This window comes from Diospyros lotus, chromosome 3 (genome assembly GCF_014633365.1).
Source record: "Diospyros lotus cultivar Yz01 chromosome 3, ASM1463336v1, whole genome shotgun sequence".
Classification (NCBI taxonomy): domain Eukaryota; kingdom Viridiplantae; phylum Streptophyta; class Magnoliopsida; order Ericales; family Ebenaceae; genus Diospyros; species Diospyros lotus.
This window is the reverse complement of record NC_068340.1, coordinates 35,716,118-35,736,064: the sequence shown is the minus strand read 5'-3', so window position 1 is coordinate 35,736,064 and position 19,947 is coordinate 35,716,118. Positions and strand designations below refer to the sequence as shown.

Genomic DNA, 19,947 nt, shown 5'->3' with positions numbered 1-19,947 from the left:
CCTCAACCGTTAACGCATCTTTACTCCATTACTTTTGTATGCATGTGTGTTACTGGACTTTTTTTTACTTGTATTTTCCTTCCCTCTAAAGAACTGTTTCTGTGGTGGGATTTCATTTCAGGAGTTTGGCACTTCGATCAGATGCTCTTACACGAGGAAGAAGAAGTTGTGGCATGATTATGAATGAATCTGGTCTTGGTTCCCTTCTATTTGTCAACTTGTAAGATGTCTAGTGCTGTCTGTTGGGGTTGCGATTTTGACTGGGAGAAGTCTCTTTTTAAGTATGGCTAGATGATGCAGGTTGTTTTGTGGGTAGATGGACAAGTATGCTAGACGAACCATTTTCAAGTATCCATGCTGTGTACAAGAAATCAAATTTACTTTTTTTTGAGTCCCTTTATTAATTAAATTAACCTTTTTTAAAGGTGAAAATAACCTGTAATTATGAAATGAATGTATCTTCATTACAAATATGCAAAGCTAGCAAATGCTTATCCAAAATTTTACCCAACTTCTTTAAAGGCAAAAGAGTAGGAAAATGTTGACTATTAGTTAGTTAGTTACAATTATTCAGCAAGTTGTTAGTCAGATCAGTTGTATAACAACGAATACCATCCTCATAACAGTTGTATATAAATAGCATAGAAGGATAGAAACATGTATGAGACGGTATGAATGAGAGTATCAGTTTTCTTCTACCTTACCTCTCGATTTCGTTTCTGTTGATATGTGTCAATAAGGACAGAAGAGAGACTTTTGAAGTTGTATTTAGAGTTAGTTTTTTATGGTAATTGGAAGGTTATTTCTTGGGATGCTCTCTTACAATTTTCATCACTCCGTCTCATAATTTTTGATAAGGAAAATAAATCTAAATTTGAGAGGTGTAAAATGTTACTTTTTATTGTTAGATAAGTCAATAATTTAAATTAAAAAATAATTTTTTTAATAAAACATAAAAAAACAACAGAAATGTTCACACAAATAGTGGCATACTAATCCTTTCGCTTGGATACATTAAATTTACATTCTATTCACCCTAATTAAATTAGGCCAAGTATGAAATGAGCTATTATATTTGTAGTTTAGGATTAAATTGATTATTATATTTTAAAAACAATTTAATTAAGTCACATTATTTTTAGATTTTGTGTCAAATTAGTTATTATAATTTAAAATATTAAATAAGTCATTATATATATATATTTTTAAATTAAGGCAGTGTTTTTTTCCAATGACATTTTATTTCATTAATGATATTAATTTTATCTTCAATTAAAACAATTGTAAATACCTAAGTTGGGTCCTAAATTTAAATTTGAAAAATCTCACACAATTACTAGTGTTTAAATCGAATAATTTTATATGATTATAAACACTTAAATCAAACATCAAATTGAGATCGCAATTATCTCACAACACAAGAATTTTAGGTTTTGATTACAGATGCTCTAGTAAATTTAGAATAAAATTTTAGGTCTAATTTTTAAATTAAGATTTAATTAAAGATAAAATTAATACAGTTAATAAAATTTACAAATTATTAAAAAAGATGAAGATAATATTTATCATAATAATTTGTGGAATTATAATTTTAAAAATATAATAAATTATTGGACCGCCCTTCATAAAATATAATAATCCATTTGGCAATTTATTTAACTTTTTGTCCAATTAAATTTCAAAAGATTTGAAAAAAATTTCCACGTGTCACTAAATACTGGGGAGAGTTTCGTCCATCGGGAGATGCTCTGGAAGCAGCCTGCTATAAAAGCCCCGTCTCCCTATAAATTCAAATCTGCCGAACCAAAGAGTCGACGATCTATATCGTGCGAAGACAAGACATTTCCCTGAACCGCGAAATACCAAATCCAGATTCTCCTTCTTGGAGAAAGCAATCGCATCGAACCACCGACCCTTTGCAGTTGTTTCCGGCAAGCTTGAGAGAGAGAGAGAATGGAGAAGACGACCATGGCCGTTGCTCTGTTACTGTTTGTTTCTGCCCTTGCGCTCTCAAACGCCGAAGAAGCCTTCGACGTTCGGCAACGTGTCTGCACTGCGACAAGGTTCTTTTTCAGTTCTCTTTACTGGTCCCGTTTGCCCATATCTTAACCTAAAACCTATTTTAGTGAATATAATCTAGATCTGACAGGTTGTTTTATGTGTGTATCTATCCTATCATACGGTTATGTATGTGGAGAAATTTGCATACAGTATGTATGAGGTTTTGGATACCATATGTACATATCACATTAGGGTTTTGTTGCTGGAAGCTTGAGAAAAAAAAAAATTGAAACGCTATATTGGGGACTTTGGAATTGAGAACTAGAAAGAAAAGGGAAGGAAAATGACAGTAAACTAAAATGAAGGAATCAAGTTCCATTTATTTTTATTTAATATTGATTGGGTCTGAAAGTGAGATGGCAACGGGTATATATTTGTTAAACAATTACGTTTTGGTTTGCTTCTTAACCATTAAGTAAAGTACATGTCGGAATAATTTTATTTCTCATTCATTTTCTTTCTTGCAAAAACTTCAGTTCCAGACATTAATAATTGGAAAGGTGTCTCTGGTACAGTGAATGTTTTAGTTTTCTCGGGTGTAGTAGTAAAGAGTTTCATAATTCAACTTTATCAGGCTCTTTGCGTATTTGTTCATTAACAGCTAATTTATCCTCCTCCGGAGGGAAGCTTGCTGCTTTTAGAAGAAAATATCACATAAATATACTTATTTTTTATCAAGCTAGTCATGTGCATAAACCTTTACCATTAATTCTTATCATTTATTACCTCTCAGCAAAAATGTTTCACACTAATCTTTTCAACTATGGCAATTAAAATACCACTCCGTAATGCTGTAGGGTCAAACTATGAAAACTAGGTTGATAGGGCATTACTGGGGATACTTTTAATTGTCTTTTTTCCCAATGACGTTTCTATCTTAAATCCCTCATTTTTGTTGGCTTGCGCAAGTCATGTGATAAGGTTGTTATTGGCTGCCAATGAGACAGGGTGATTGACCTAATTATACCCGCTAGGGTGTTAATGATTTTAGTCATGCAGAGTCATAATTTGAACAGGTTTTTGTATAATTACCACTTTTTCTTTTTATTCATGGCATTGATTGATTAATTACTTCTCTATTCTTTTTAATCTTTTTGATGAGCAGGTATGGTGTTGTGAAAGACATATTGAACAATTCATCTGTACCTTCTAGCATACCAGACCAATGTACTCCAATCCATTTAAATCTTGTGGTAATTTTCATTTACAAGTTTACACTGCTAAGTGCTAATGCTGGTCAAATATGTGGTCATATATATGGAAACTGTAGATATCCTAATTTAGTAGTGTGATAATTATGTCTCAAAATTCTTGTTTATCTGTGATTGTGTTTCTTAATTTAACCGTGACTATAATTTTGAATTTGACTGTGATTACGATATTGTCAAATTTGATTTTATATGAGATTTATCTTATCTGGAGGAATATCCTCATGCATCATCTTCTGATCAGGATATAATTTCCTATGTTCATCCATAAATGATTTTAGGTCTATAAATAGGTGTCCAAGACACATGAAATTAGACACAGAGTGAGTATGCTAATATCACTTTTGTATTACCATTTTTGGTTAGTGATATTTTATTCTTTCTGTCCGTGATTTTTTTCGATTTGGGTTTTTCACGTTAAATTCTGTGTTTGTGTGTGATTGATTGTGGTTTGTTATTGATCCAATTTTGTAACAAGTAGTCATAGCATCATTTCACAAATTATTTCAAGTATTGACATTAGATTCATATTCTAGGGTGATTTTTATCTGTTGTTGTTAACATGTTATCTAGGTGTATGGTGTGGGCATATTGATGCTGACATGAAATGGTATACTAAACAAAATCTTGATGAGCTAGATGCTTTGAGATTATAACAATATTAGGCTAAGAACCATGGATATAATGGGACATGATATGCTGACATAGTGAATTTAAGAAAACACAGGACATGACATGGAGGAAAACAAATATATATCATTTGTAATTCATATATATCAAACTGCTACAACAAAACACTAGTTGAAGGCAAAAGAAAAAATGTATTTCATAATTTACTAGTCAATATACTAGCATAAAGCTATTGTATTCCATCAAAATAGGAAACTATGCCAATCTACAGATGGCCAGATATGTTTTATGTAAATTTATGATTCAAAATGGTCACAAATTAATTTCAATGTTCTTTGAATTTGAAAGAAAGTATGAATAAAAAGGATCAAAGATCAATTTCATGAATATTTATTCATTAATAAATGAATGCTCTTTAGCTTAAAATTAAGAAGTCCCAAAGAAGAAAGGATAGAGGCATAATTCCTTGTTGCTTTTATCTTACTGAGAGATCTTAAGGTACTTTCTTCAATCTTGTAAGCTCTATGTATGTCAAAGTGATTGCCCAAACACACTATGGGCTACTAGATTATATCTTTTAAAATTTTTGTTCCTAAGCACGATGGTAGATATGGCCCAAATACCTCAAATATGTTCATTTAGTTGAGAAGAAATGCATAATCTAGAGTTTCAAGATATCTAGCAAAAAAAAAAAAGAGAGGCTTCAAGGCACCTATCGTGACACATTCAAGCTATTTATTATCTCCAAATCATTCTTTCCTATATTTTTTTCACATGTATGGTATTGAGAGTAAAAACAATAGTATAAAAAATAAAGCTAACCCTCTATTGTCAGGACCCTAGTCCTAACTGATGCTTCTTTAGAAGATAGATGCCAGATCCGAAATCTAACAGTGAGAATTCTCTCCAATTAAGAGAGAAACTTGCGAAAAGTTGAGGGGGAAAGTAGAGTTGAGAATTTGGAGGGAAAGGTTAGAGAGTGGGAGAAAGATCGAGAAAGAGTTTGAGAGGGAAAATTAGCTGATTTAATTCAAAGATGATTACAATTGAGCTGAGGCAGAGTAGTTATACTGCTCAGCTAGAAATAGGCACTAAAAATAGTTGCCCAAATCCCTTCTAGAATCAACAACTTGCATACCCACTTGTAGACAATTAGCGTTGCTAGCACATGCCGCTATTTCTCACTCAAAAGAAATAGCTAACGTCTATAGCTACCAATTATTACAATGTGTTCAATGTACGCCTAACTGCTAGGGGTACATAACAATAGAACTGGAAATTGAGGGAGAAATAACAAGAATTGAGGGGGAAACAGACAGAATATTAGGAAGAACAGACTGTTAGGACCCTATCCCAAATTCTACAAGGTAACCACTACCAGTAACTGCTCCTAAATCACTCCCACTACCTCCCTACTGCTCCATAACTGTAATTCCTAGAACATAATTGTAAATAACCACTAAATAAATATATAACAACTGAAAATAAAATAAGAAAATATCTGCTTAATTCTTGGGGTCGTGTCATCTATCTACCAACTTAAGTTTTTAGATGAGATGGTGATTAACAATTCAATATGGTATTAAAGTTGGGGGGCAGGGGGAGAGGGTTGCAGAGAGAGAGAGAGCAGAACTAGTAGAAAATGAAAAGGCCTGCAGCAAATCTAAGACAGCAGGAGAGTTCATAATTCTTATGGAGTAAAATTTCCCTTTGCCTTGAAAAGGAAAATTGTATGGTTTATTTTGGGTTTATAGTTTGCTATTACTGTAAAGCCCGAGCTTGTAAAATGTCTCGCTTGAATCTATTTTTTGTTGAGGAGTTTGTTCTAGATGCAGATAAAAATATGTACAGTCATGCTCTCGATGCATTGAGAATTGGCCACAATTCTTCTTTCTTATTGCATGTTGTCAAGGTTGTCTTTACTTCTGTCATTATATGTTTCTGTTCTGCTGAATTCCTCCTGTAATTCCATACACTCATATTCCAGGCAAGGCATGGAACTCGAGCCCCTACCAAGAAAAAAATAAAAGAGTTAAACAATTTAGCCATGCGCATGGAAATCCTTCTACAAGATGCAAAAGAACGAAAATTATCTTTGGAGCAAGTTCCTGCCTGGTTCTGGGGATGGGAGTCTCCATGGAAAGGGAAGCTCAAAGGTGGGGAATTAATTAGTGAAGGAGAAAATGAAATGTATAATCTAGGGATCAGAGTCCGGGACAAGTTTCCGCAACTTTTTGGTGAGGATTACCATCCAGATGTATATGCAATAAAGACAACTCAGGTTGGCTGCATTTTACTTTTCATTTTATTCACTTGTGCGAAGTGCTGCCATCAAATGTTGCCCGGGTGACTTGGAACTGTCTACGTTCTATCCAATGCCTCATTACTGTATTGCTGTTTATCAATAGAGATTTTATGGATCTCTATGGGGTTGATTGATACGTACGACTTCTAGTGCTGTTACAGTTCATTGATGTTTGCCTTTACTTTTCATGAATTATGAGATAGATTCCTCGGGCATCGGCTAGTGCAGTAGCATTTGGCATGGGGCTGTTTAGAGGGAGAGGAAATCTTGGACCAGGGCTTCATCAAGCTTTTGCAGTAACCAGTGAAAGCCGTGCTAGTGATATATGGCTGAGATTCCATGATTGTTGTCAGAACTACAAGGTACAAAGTCTGGACCTCTCTTTCAGTCAGCGTAGCTCATTTTAAACACTTGCATGCATGTATGGTCTATGGTGTACGTATAGAGATTAAATTATTTCTTGCACTCTATGCAGTTGAGATTTGTTTATCAATCAGATGCTTGAAAATTAATAGACTAGTGATACATGTACAAGGCTTATTAAAAACTGTAATGATTAATAGGAAATACAATTAAAATGGCATTCCCTGAAAATCATTAGGAAAATGAATCTGAACCATATTGACCTGGTCACCTCATTTATTCTTTGTTCTATGTTCTCTAGTACCATTTTGTTGGGAGGTATAATCACATATGTTTGTAAGTGACATTGTTAAGATCAAACAAGCTTGGAAAACTTTTAGCATACCCTATGTGTGCGGACATACCTGTATGGAACAGACTGATGCTTTTTTCTATTGAAAAAAGGATGACACCTAGGATGGTTCTCCAGTTGTATTATCTTTGAATTCAAGCCTAGAAGTGGACTGCAAAAGCTAGAGAAAATGAGTAAATACTTAATTTACTAAAAAAGGATAGGTGGCCAACATAGTGATGGTACTATTGAAGAAGAAGCTTGAAAGGCAACACAACCAGGAGACAAGATTCAACATCAAGTTATTATTGTGCCTAGGCCATTGTGCTCTTCACATTCATTGTTTATCTTTCTGTTTTCAAGGTCTGATAAGACCCAAGAAGAGGGAAAAAAATGTCACTAAACAATGGACTTTAGACAACTCACCCTTAAGATATTAGAAGAAAAGTTGAGAATACAATTTATGGATGTAGATTTAATAGATGGTCTACTGATAATAGACTTAATAGATATATTTTATCGATGAACTTCTACCACCTACATTACAAGCCCAACATGAATAACAAGATAGGTCGATGAGTAACAAGAATGATAGATCATTTAGTAGTTTTGCCTGCACTGATGCCTGAGCTAGTATATCTTGTTAGCAAGTTTTGATGACATGAATGAGTGCTGCTTTAGGTGGATGAAGGTAACTGTATTCTTTGCTGATTGTTGCAGTAGATGGAGTAAAGCATCATGCTTCTCCTTGGAAAGTGTCTCATACTCATAAGTAGAAGCAGTTGCTGGAACAATGGGGATATTAATATCTTGTTATGACAAGGTAGCCTAAGAGAAAAGCGTATGTTAGGACCCTGGCCCTAACTTGTGATTTTCTTGAAGATAGGATTGAAAGAGTAGGAGAAATAGAAAGAAATGAGAGAGAATCAGATAGAATAAGAGGGAAAACTAAGAGAGATGAAGGAGAAGTAGACAGGAAGTAGGGGGAATCAGAGAGAAACTGAGGGAGAGAGTAAGGGAGAATTGCAAAGGAAAAGGGAAATCTTTAATTATCATCATCCATAATTTCGGCCAAGAGGTGTATAACTTTATATATCAGCTATCCACAATCTTTACAGAGCAGTTACCACTTCTCCACTATAGGTAACTGTTCCTTAAGTACTCCATAACTGACACTAATATGAAAATAAAGGCAATATCTAACTCTTCTGCAAATTAATACAATCTATAGAAAATAAAATAGAAAATAACTAGCTAAGTTGTGATATTTCCTCCTCCTTAAAAAGATTTCTTGTCCAAGGCCACTGTTCTTTATCCAATCCTAGCTTTCACTATCTTATTCAGACCATTCCTTCGCCTTTTCTTTTTCCTTCCTCTTTCCTTTCCTTCCTTCTCCTCCTTGACCTTTTCCTCTTCTCTCTAGCTATATCAAGTATAACCCCAAATAAATCTTCTGGTGTAGAACTAGATGTATTCAGTGCAACAACCTGATAAGGTGTAGAATTCTTGACCCTCATGCAATAACCACACCTAAGAGTTTAGTAGTAAATATTTCCGTGACAACCAGCTCTTCCACCATCTTCCATTCATCAACATTTTTGGACTCCAATAGTGCTTTAAAGCATCTGTTGCTTCCTGCTTGCTAACATGCACCAAAGGTTCTTCAACAAATTTCTCCTTCAATAGTGTTGTAGTTACTTTTCCTAATGAATCAATATCTTTTTCCAATTCAAATTGTTCCTCAGTTTCTTGTAAGTCAGAAATTTGAGGAAGGACTCCAGCACCAGTTTCCTCACAGATGAATGACTTTTCAGTTGAAATTACCTGATCCAGTGTAGGTTCTTCATCAATTGCTTGCAGATTGGAGGTCTTAGGTAGGATTCTAGCTCCTGCTGGAATTGGTTTTGTAGTAAATCTTGAATAAAGTTCCACTGGTATACTGACTTGAAACTTCTTAGAAATCAAATCCAGTAAGTCATCTGGCTTTTGGTTGAGGTTAGTGAATTCCTTCTTGAATCCGTTCTCCATTTCCACAATTCAAATTTGTTGAATTGTACACTGAACCTCAACTGTAACTGCTTCCAATAATTGGTAATTGCCTCTGAAACTGCTTCCAGAAACTACCTTGTCCTGCTCGCCTTCAAAATCTGATCGGAAACGCCTAGATCCAGCCAAGAACTAGACTGCTCTGACACCAATTTGTCAAGACCCTGGCCTTTTCTTGTGATTTTCTTGAAGATAGGATTGAAAGAGTAGGAGAAATAGAAAGAAATGAGGGAGAATCAGACAGAACAAGAGGAAAAACTGAGAGAGATGAAGGAAAAGTAGACAGGAAGTAAGGGGAATTAGACAGAAATTGAGGGAGAGAGTAAGGGAGAATTGCAGAGGAAAAGGGACTTCTTTAATTATCATCATCCATAATATATCAGCTATCCACAATCTTTACAGAGCAGTCACCACTTCTCCACTACAGGTAAACTGCTCCTTAATTACCCCATAACTGACACTAATCTGAAAATAAAGGCAATGACTAACTTTTCTGCAAATTAATACAATCTACAAAAAATAAAATAGAAAATAACTAGCTAAGTTGTGACAGTGTAGCTGGATGAATCATGTCTTAGCAAGCCTCATTTGTTACCCTTACCTTTAAAGCTGCTATAAGTACAATTAGTTCTGCTCTTCATAGTCAAACTTGGGATTTGCGATCCCAAGTAAGATCGGTTCAGGATTATGGGATACTTTTCTATCAGATAGGAAGGGTTGTTGCACAAAATGTACTTATAAGTAATTGCCCCATAGATCTTATATCTATCTATATGAAGAAGAAATCATGTAACGAAGGGGATTCTTATTTGTACAAATGGTACTTCAAACTTGGAACGAGCATGAAGAAATTAACGATACTTCTTTATCTTTTGAGTTGTTTTGCTGGATCGGTCGCTCAAGATCTTTGGTCTCTACCCGGACCTGATGAAAAAAATGGGATCACTTCTTATGGACTCATTGAGAATGATTCTGATCTACTTCATGGCTTATTAGAAGTAGAAAGCGCTCTGGTGGGATCCTCACGGATAAAAAAAGATTGCAGTCAGTTTGATAATGATCGAGGGATATTGCTTCGTTGGCCCGAACCAAGGAATCTCTTAGATATGATGCAAAATGGATCTTGTTCTATCCTTGATCAGAGATTTCTCTATGAAAAATACGAATTGGAGTTTGAAGAAGGGGAAGGAGCCCTTGACCCGCAACAGATGGAGGAGGATTTATTCAATCACATAGTTTGTGCAGCTTCTACTAGTAGAACCATGACGTTGAGAGGCCTTGTTTCAAGTTTCAACTAGCTGACTGTAAGTACAATTGTGTATTTTCCATGCACATGATGATGGTGGGGAATTGATGCTTAAGTAGTTGGAATTCATTTCAGAAAAGGGGGAATATTAAAACCACTTGTTAAATTTTCCCTTCAATTGGTTGGAAAGAACCAAGTGTGGGAAAGAATGAGCTGCATGGAACTCATCATGTTGCTGTTTAGAAGTTTAATGACTGGTAAACTAATGGTGCTAATTCTACTTATTCAATATTCCTTAATTGCACCATGATATTCAAGTTCTGTCGTTGTGTTCAGGGAAGAAGTACTCGCATACAACTCATATTTGAGGGAAATTTTCTCCTGTGAGAAACATGTCAGGAACCATGTCAAAATCCCTTTGACAATGGTACAAGAACTAATGCGACATGGGATGTCATTTCACAATGAATTAATCACATGGCAATTATAAGCCTCCTACTTGCTCCTCGTAAGATGGAGCTGCAGATTAATTACAATACAGCTTCTTAGAACTTATATGTACTTCCATGACTCGCTTCCATAGTAGGTAATTCAGTATATTCAACTTTAATGTTTCAGTTTGCATATTAGTATGGTTTGTAGAAGAAATATGTGTGCTTTTGAGTTCACATCCCCTGCCATAATCACAAAAGAAGAGCAGTAACTACCTGATCCTCCCTGCTCAAAACCACATCAGGGAACAACTTTTTCGTATATAAATTTTTCAAGCACTAGATATTCTGAACCAAGAGACAGCTTGACTGTAAGACCATTGTTGCTGTGTGACACAGTGTAGGCAGTTAAGTACCCAATGTGCAAAATATGAGCATACCAGCAGTGAAGATCTTATATATGATCATGCAAGACAAGACAGAATTAGAAATGAAATTACCTGTATTAAGGTTCAAATGACACCTAGTGAAGATGAGATGCACAAGACATGATTAAAATGGCTTTGACATGGGAGAATATGACCAATAGTCACACTAGAATGTGAGTGGATAAAATGGAAGAACTTTGTGGTAAAAGATGTAGAGGTAGACCATAAAAAACTTGGTGAGATATAATGGCTTATTGAAGGTGAAGATATGATCATGAGTAGAGATGATTGAGGTGGTGAAATTTCTGAATTCGATCTCATCTTGTGAGATTAAAGCTTGTGATGATACTAATGATGGTACAACCTGACTGTAATGGTGTCATGACCCTATGAGTAATAAAAAGGTATTATTGTAATAGGGTAGAATAGTTTGTTAGGGATATTCTAACAATTAGTTAGGTGCACATGGCTGCATGTGCAAGGCTGTTAGGGGACAAATAGGCCTATATAAGGCTGATGTAAATGAAGGGGAGGTATGCTGAAAAATTGATATTGAATCTCTATTTTCCTCTCTACATTTCTCTCTAATTCTCCCTCTCGTTTCTCTCTATTACTCTCTCCCTTTCTACTGATTTCTCCTCCCATTTCGCCCTCCTACAATTCTGATTTCATTCCCCAATTCCTCTTCTAACCCATCACGAACCCTAGGTTCGTGACAATTGGTATCAGAGCAGTCCATCCTTGGCTGTGGTGATTATCGGTTGTTCCGACGGTGATTATCGGTGAGTTCCGATGGTGATTATCGGCTGTTGGTAGGCGATTGTTTCCAATTCGATTTGGAGGATATTAAGGTCGGTAGTGAATGAGAGAGAGCAAAGCAGTTCTCGCCAACTGCATCAATTCATCCTAAGCAGTTTGAAATTGAAAGGTGGAGTAGCGTCAGGAGGTGACGACCACGATTCTCAGCAACCCAGACGACTTCAAGGAGCTACCATCGGCTAGTGGTCCTCAGCTCAAGAGGTCGTGACTGGCGCAGGAGTTGCAAGCGATCGCGGTTGTGCAATGGGTTTCTAGCAATCTTGGTTTGGTCAGTGATTGGGCAGAACCTGAGGAAGGAAGCGTTGATTCATCACTGGTTGGGTTATCACTGGCAAGAGGTTCGCGTTTGGAAGTGATCACAGGTAGAGCGAAATCGGAGGAAGGAGATGAGAGGCTAAGCAAATTTGCCGACTGATTGGGCCAACGATTGTTGGAAGGGATTTTCTGGAAGCAAGGCGATTCCAGCTGGGAGCATGCGACTCAAGAGGGTGACCTCAGAAGCAGAGTTGCGCAGCAGGTTTACGAAATCCAAGGCGAGCAAGCAAGTCCGATCCGACTTCTTTGCTTGTGAGTTCCGACACCCTAGGCTGCTAATTTCCAAGTCGGAAGGCGTTTGAGGCGAGAATAGGAGTCTGGGCAGTAGGCGAGCCAGGAAGTTGCGACTGGTGTAGGAGTTCTGAGCGATCACAATTGTCCAGCATTAAGCAATCTTGGTTGAAGATTTAGAGCCGGTGATTCTCGGCGGCTCCCAGGAGCGATTCAGCGATAGAGAACCCCCAGTGGCACTGGCCGATTGGCTTCGAGGGTAATCAAAGCCGGTTCGGCGGAAGTAGGGCAATTCTCGTTTGTCGTTGGGAGGTGAAGTAGGTTAGGCAAGTCCGCTGACCAGTTCTTGATGGCTCTGAAGGTGGCGGAATAGGTCTTGGATCTCGGCTAAGAGCCCAACAATTTCGGTATCTGATTCCAGCAAGGTTTGGAGCAGTTGGGAGTGGATTGTGGAAGGCGAATTGGGATGGGTGATTCTTGGCTGTGAATTCCAACGCTTTTTTGCAGTAATTCTGATCCGACTTCATTAATGAAGTAGTAATTTCAGGTGGTAATTCCAATCAAATCCTAGGTTGCTAGTAAGGTAAACAGAGGTTAATTTTGGCTTTGAATTTTGGGTTAACTTGTTTGAAGAAGAGCAGTATGTGGTCTTCAAAGTATGCTGATTGTGAAAAATCAGCCAAGGGAATCAAGGCACACCTGAAACAAAAGGGGTCGCAATTGCAACCGAATGATGCTGCATTTTCAGTGGTTAATTTTCAAGGAAGAGAGCAGCCTCCATTGCAGTGGACCAGTGCTGCATTTTCAGTGGGGTGTCCTACTCATGAAGCTAGGAGAGGCTGTGAGCAAAGGGAAACAAAGGCAGCCAAGGGGAGCAGTGCATACATGGAGCCTCAATTGCAACAGATGAATGCTTCATTTTCAGCTGAAATGGAGCTTCAATGGCAGCCAAAGAAGGCTGCATTTTCAGTTGGCAGCAACAAGGAACATAAGAAGGGGATCAGCCAATTGAAAAATGGAACCAGCAGTGGGTTTGATGAAGAGTGCAAGGAATTAGGCCGAATGTTCCGTGAGAAGTTGCAAGAGTTTGCAATGATACTATCTAAGAAGTATGATTACAACTTTCTGGTAGAATACTTTGATGATTATCACGGAAGTTTTATCAAGGAGGAATTCATTGGAGTGGAGTGGGAGAATGATATTGTTTTCGGTGGAATCGACAAGGATGGTGGCTGTCAGGATAGTGCTAGCAGCAACAACAGAAAGTCCGAGGGCTTGGCTCAAGGTGTTTGGATAAAAGAAGAATTAAAGGAGTACTCTGATTCCTTTGGAAATGAGGTTGTTAATGAGGATGATCCAGATCATAATAGTGGAAGTCCAAAACAAGAGATGCTTAAGGCATTCAATTAGTTGTCGGGAATGACAGGAAACACCAAGGAATCGCTAGAATTGGAGAGTGATTCAGCTGCAGTGATTGAAGGGTTAGAAGAAGAAATAATACCTCAGGAAGTACCTACTGAAAGGCTGGAAGAGGAAAGTGGAGAAGATAAATATGGTGTGTACGACAATGATCAGGAAACAGCTCTAGGAAAGGAGTTTCCTGCTGTTGCAATTGTTCAAATTCCGATTGGTGAGCTGCAATATCAGGGCTGGTTTTGGTTGGCAAGGAAGATTGAGTCCCTTACTATTATTGGAAATGGCATGATTAAGCATGTATCTCCGGTGGAAACATCTTCTAACGTTGTGAAGATGTGTGGATTGGGTAAGGAATTTCAAGGACAACTGATAATTGGTGGGAAGCTGAGAGAGATAACTGAAGAAGTCAAAAGTTTGGCAGTAAGGGATGGAACTACAGCTGCTCTAATGGTTCTTGCTCCAACGGTGAAATTCATGTTTCTGTCTACTGTATTGACAGAGGAATCGATTACTAGAATTGAGGTTGTGGCAGCACCTAGTTCTGAAGCTCACAAGCAAGCCTCGTCTAAGTATCCAAGGCAAGTCAACAATTTCCCATTGCTGCAGTTCTAGGATATTGCTGTTGATATTTCTGCAACAGAATATGGCTGTGGAATGAATGGGAATAGAGTAGAGGTTGCTATGGAGGTAGATATGTCATCCTTCCTCATGTTGGACGGGGGAATTGAGTGTAATTGGATAGTCATTGCAGAACTTGGATGCATCGAACTTGAACTTGATAAAGTTTCTTCTGCTGGAGTCTTGCACCAACTTAGTCTTGGAATTAATCTTGAGAACCTACAAACGAAGAAGAAGAAGCCTAAAAGAAGAAAGAAGGCAAGAGGCATGACAGGAATTGAGAAAGCTGTGATTGGTTAATAGTAGTGACCAATTGTTGAAGTTCTTGGGAACAAGAACTCTTTCAAGGGGAGGGGAATTGTCATGACCCTATGAGTAATAAAAGGGTATTATTGTAATAGGGTAAAATAGTTTGTTAGGGATATTCTAGCAATTAGTTAGGTGCACATGGCTGCATGTGCAAGGCTGTTAGGGGACAAATATGCCTATATAAGGCTGATGTAAATGGAGGGGAGGTATGCTGAAAAATTGATATTGAATCTCTATTTTCCTCTCTACATTTTTCTCCAATTCTCCCTCTCGTTTCTCTCTATTACTCTCTCCCTTTCTACTGATTTCTCCCCCCATTTCTGCCCCATTTCCCCCTCCTACAATTTTGATTTCATTCCCCAATTCCTCTTCTAACCCATCATGAACCCTAGGTTCATGACAAATGGCTTATTGAAGGTGAAGATATGATCATGGATAGAGATGATTGATGTGGTGAAATTTATGTAGTCGACCTCATCTTGTGAGATTAAAGCTTGTGATGATACTAATGATGGTACAACCTGACTGTAACACAAATACAGTAACATTTTCCTTGTCAAGCATGAACACTTCCTAGGGGTTGTCATATTGTTGTTGCCGATGTGTCGACTCTGGTACATGTTGGACACATCCACTTGGTGTCTCTGACACTTTCTTGAAACCTTTTAAAAGGATAAGGGAGGGAGCATGCATGTCCTCTATGTGAACACTTTGAGGACTAAAAATTAAGGCCTTGTTCTCTTTGCTATTTTTAGGCCGTTTTCAGTTTTTCAAAACAATGATAATGTGTTTATTTCCATATTTTCAAAAACACATTTTTGAAAATAAGGAAAAATTTTGTAAAGAAAACTCAAAATAACAAAAAGTCGTTTTGGCTGTTTTTATTACAAATACGCTCAAATTTTTCAAAACGCGAAAAACGTTACAGTAAAAAAGAACGTGTTTTCAACAATTTCAAAATAGACACTCTAAATACAAAACTGAAAATAAATTCAAAATTGAAAACTGAAACACGAAGAGAACAACCCCTAAGGGTTTTCTTTTTTACCTTTAGTTTTTTGATTTGGTAATTGCATAACTATTGTTTTTTCACATTTTGATTGCATGACTATTCAGTTTTCGTACCCTTGACACGTCTTTTCTCTTAACTCTTTAAATATTGATTAGATCGTGAGGGACATAAACAACTGGATAGTGAGCTGATTGCTAATTAGATTAGAGTTGTTCATTTGAAATTTTGGCCTATGAATTTTAAATTCATATTTACGAGTTTGGAATATAGTTTTAATACTTTATTATGCCACTAAAAGTATATAAAATTATTTTATTAATTAATGTATCTTGATTGTGTCGTGTCCTACTTTTTTGAAAAATGTCATGTCTGCAGTCCTGTGTTCATGTCCTGCTTCTTAGCTTTTTCCTGGGCATAGAAATGAATTAGAAGTCAACCATATAACAGTCAGTTCATTCAGTGCGTGAATTGTGTGTGGATTTTCTATACAGGTGTTTGTATGAACTGTGGAATCATATCTAGACAGGAAAATAAAAAAATTAAAAATAAAACAAGGGAAGTTGAGAAAAAAATAGTGAAGAAAATAGAGTAATTATGGATTTTAATCCTTTCATTATATTGCAACTATACTATGTTGGAGAAGTATGCAGTAAACACAAAGGATTTGCTCTTTGGAAATGTGACTTGCTCATGTGTATAAATCATGACTGTTAGCCATGCGTTTGTTATTTGTCTAGAATCCTTAAAGCTGGTTTCTTAGCTCTGATCTTACTCCCTAGTTGCAAGCTTGCAGTTCTTCATTTTTTATTTCTTTGATCTCAAAATGCGTGGAGAAGATGTGAGGTGCCTATTGTAATACAACTGAGAAATATATAATGGTTAAATTTATTTATGCTTTTGTGCATTTTTTTTATTCCTTTGATCTCAAAATAGGTTGGAAAAGATGTGAGGTGCCTATCCTAATACAACTGAGAAATATATACTGGTTAAATTTATTTATGCTTTAGTGAGGCTCTATGAGCTGAATTAGGGCAACGCATTCTACTTTGGTTTTCATTGTTTAGATATCTGAATGCAGGCCTTCAGGAAAAGTCAGGAACCTACTGTTGGTAAGATTAAGGAACCCGTGTTGGCTGAAATTACATCTGCATTAGTGAGGCGTTATGAACTGAACTTTACAACAGCGGATTTGTCATCGCTCTGGTTTTTGTGCAAACAGGTGATTTTATCTGTCATATCCTCTCTCTGTGTGGTTGAGTAATGTAGAACACTTAAATCTATCCTTTCTGATTGAGATTCCTTGTAATCATTTGAATTTTTAATTTTGGCAGGAAGCATCCTTATTGAACATAACTGATCAAGCTTGTGCCTTGTTTACTCCATCTGAGGTCTGTAGCTTTGATGTTTATTTGCCTATTCTGAAATATGCATAGGTTCCAGTGTTATCAGCAAATCTTTGCATTACAAATAATTGTTTTTTTTTCTTCTGCAATATACTGTTTCTAACTTGCAGAATTTAAACATTTTAAGGTTGCTTTACTGGAGTGGACAGATGATTTGGAATTGTTCATATTAAAGGGTTATGGTAATGCATTGAACTACCGTATGGGAGTGCCCTTGCTTGAAGATGTTTTTCTGTCCATGGAACAAGCAATTAAGGCTAAAGAAGGTTAGACAACCACCATCATTTACAGTTGTTGTTTCGCTCATGTGCTGTGTCCTTTTATCATACACTGGCTGAAATTTGAAATTTTCATGGTTGGTGCTAGTGCAAGGTGGGGCTTCTAGGCGGTTAGGAATGGACTTCCATTGTCTAGATTGTCTAAGACTGACTTTGTCCAATAATATTATCTTACTCAAAAACAATGCAATTTGATTCCAGAATGTTCAGTTTTCAATCACACAAGTGGGTATTATAATTTCAGTAATTGCTTCAAATCTTATTGTTATCAAATATCGTTTATGAATTCTCTGGTTCTCCTAATGATGTGGGATCTGTTTCAAAACTAGGAGTTTGTTCCCAAGTTGTGGTGTCTGTTTCAAAAATTTCCTGGGAATTAAATTTCTGTTATAACGCTAAAATTTGAAGTCTTGTGGAAATGCTGTGGAAGCCAAAAAAGAGAAAGGGGAAGCTAATTTGACTATCATCACATATAAAAAGATGATGTGTTATTGGTATCATGCTTGTTCTTGATTATAATTTTGTTACCATAGAAAGACATCCTCCTGGAAGTTATGAAAAGGCAAGAATGCGGTTTGCTCATGCTGAAACTCTGCTTCCATTCTCATGTCTCATTGGGCTCTTTCTTGAAGGATCTGGTGAGTGGTTTCCTCTTGTTTGTTAATCTCTACTATGTCATTGTACATTAATGATCCTCTCTATACATGTGGGCTTGCCTTCCTCTTTTCTGGGTTTGAAGTTCTTTTTTTTTTTGTTTCTTTTTGGGAGGGGGGGAATGAATATGGGGGAGTCGCATATAATCAACTTGATCACATATGCCTGCGATGCCCATTGCGTTTCTACTTTTCCCATGTGGTTTAAGCTTGTATGTTTTCTCTCAGTAGGCATTATTTGTTGAATATTACAGAGTTTGAAAAAATACAGAAGGAACAACCCTTGGAATTGCCTCCAAAGCCTCCTCAGAGAAGAAAATGGAGGGGCAGTATAGTGGCACCTTTTGCTGGTAATAATATGCTGGTACTTTACAGTTGTCCAGCCCAGTCTTCGAGCAACTACTTTGTGCAAGTACTGCATAATGAACATCCCATTCCCATGCCAGTAAGTTTCAACATGTCATAGATTTTTACTCTCTCTCTCTCTCGGTTCAGCTTTCTATATATGATTTTTGTTTTGTTTTACTAGTTTGTCTGAGGTTGACACCATATGTTGGATTGTAGTGCATTAGCTTAAAAACTATGGATCTGACTACAGCTGAATTTTTACTGATTCTCTCCCAAGTTACTCTTATGTCGCTAGTTTTTAGAGGGTTTCCCTATTTCTGCTGCTTTGAAACCTTTCTATACCATTGGAAGCTCTTTACACCTTTATTGCGGCCTTCTTGCATATGTTTTGAACCTCGTTATGCTGTCTTTCTGTGAGCAGGGTTGTGACAATTCTGATTTCTGTCCACTTGAAATTTTCAAGGTAATGTTAACCCCAACTAAAAAATAAACCAGCTGAAATGATTTCTGTCTCTTGTTTTTTTGGCTGAAGAAATTGATGCATTTTCTCTTGTTGATAAACCGACTGTAATTTTCTTCAGGAAAGAATAGTTGCTCCTCATTTAAAGCATGACTTCAACGCGATGTGTAATTTGCGAGGAGCAGAACAACCGGAGCAGAAGCCTCCCACAAGCAAATTGTTACAAATTTTTCGTTGGTTCTTTCCTCTAGGGAGCGACAACACACTAACTGCCAAAGAGTTATAGTTCTCCTCCAAAGAAACAAACACTGTTCTTGCATTCTCCTTTACTCGTAGAAATGCTTCTTACCTTGATGCATTCTCATTTACTCTATACGTCTTTTCTTGTAGGAATGCTTCTTAGCTTAATTATCATATAGAAGAGGATGGTGACTACTACTAGCAGAGATTCATTTTAACTTTTCAAGCCCATATATAGCTCTCATACTACTAATCCCCCCGTGGTGGTCTGATCTCAAAGTTTTGGCTTTAGAGCATCTGAAACTGGAACAAGAACTGTATCGTGTTCCATTGCTTGTTTAGAGGGACCTGGAAGTTGTAAACCTCATATATCCAGATTGCCCAGTGGCGTCTGTACTTGCCAGTGCCTCTGTTATTCAATATTTAGATTGCCTCTGAATTTATTTATGCACACTGGACTCTTCAGTAGCCTTATTGCATGCTCCGCATCTGAAACTGAAACTCCAACTGTACGCCTTAATAATAGGGAAATTTTAATTTCTGTGAGTTACTTTGTAAAAAGTTATTTTTGTAAGAACAATCGTGATTAATCTCTTAATAATTCTATTTTCTTTTTCTGGTTTTGCCTTTAGTTCATTTCCATGCAAAAGTTTTAAGCCACCTTCGCTTTGACAAGATATTTGTTAACTTTTAATTCTCATTTTATGCATTTTTCCTTAAAAAAAAAATCAAAAAGAATGTTTTTAAATTCATATTATAAAGTTAAAAAAATTATTATTATTTTTTTATTTTTTCT

The 19,947-nt window shown here is 36.7% G+C and overlaps 2 protein-coding genes across 2 annotated transcripts in view; both read left to right on the top strand.

Annotated features, from left to right (window-relative positions):
* LOC127796966 (cytosolic endo-beta-N-acetylglucosaminidase 1) overlaps positions 1 to 435 on the top strand; it is a 28,801-nt gene extending 28,366 nt beyond the window's left edge. Inside the window, exon 21 of the mRNA XM_052329362.1 lies at positions 122 to 435. Within this exon, the coding sequence (XP_052185322.1) occupies positions 122 to 177 (56 nt within the window). The 3' untranslated portion in view covers positions 178 to 435. The remainder of the gene's footprint in view (positions 1 to 121) is intronic.
* Positions 436 to 1,792: 1,357 nt separating this feature from the next.
* Positions 1,793 to 19,775, top strand: LOC127798286 (uncharacterized). The gene is made up of 12 exons (XM_052331747.1): positions 1,793 to 2,063; positions 3,167 to 3,254; positions 5,887 to 6,180; positions 6,408 to 6,566; positions 16,848 to 16,988; positions 17,101 to 17,157; positions 17,300 to 17,438; positions 17,984 to 18,088; positions 18,358 to 18,548; positions 18,873 to 18,914; positions 19,033 to 19,190; positions 19,302 to 19,775. Exons 1-12 carry the CDS (start codon positions 1,954 to 1,956, stop codon positions 19,312 to 19,314), a joined length of 1,497 nt encoding a protein of 498 aa, XP_052187707.1. The 5' UTR covers positions 1,793 to 1,953; the 3' UTR covers positions 19,315 to 19,775.
* The last annotated feature ends 172 nt before the right edge of the window (positions 19,776 to 19,947 follow it).

Excerpts from the sequence above, each read along its gene's own strand:
- LOC127798286 (XM_052331747.1), top strand. The coding sequence starts at position 1,954 with ATGGAGAAGACGACCATGGCCGTTGCTCTGTTACTGTTTGTTTCTGCC. Across the intron at positions 18,089-18,357 it reads GCTCTTTCTTGAAGGATCTG|AGTTTGAAAAAATACAGAAG; the intron begins GTGAGTGGTTTC and ends TGAATATTACAG. Across the intron at positions 18,549-18,872 it reads AACATCCCATTCCCATGCCA|GGTTGTGACAATTCTGATTT; the intron begins GTAAGTTTCAAC and ends TTCTGTGAGCAG.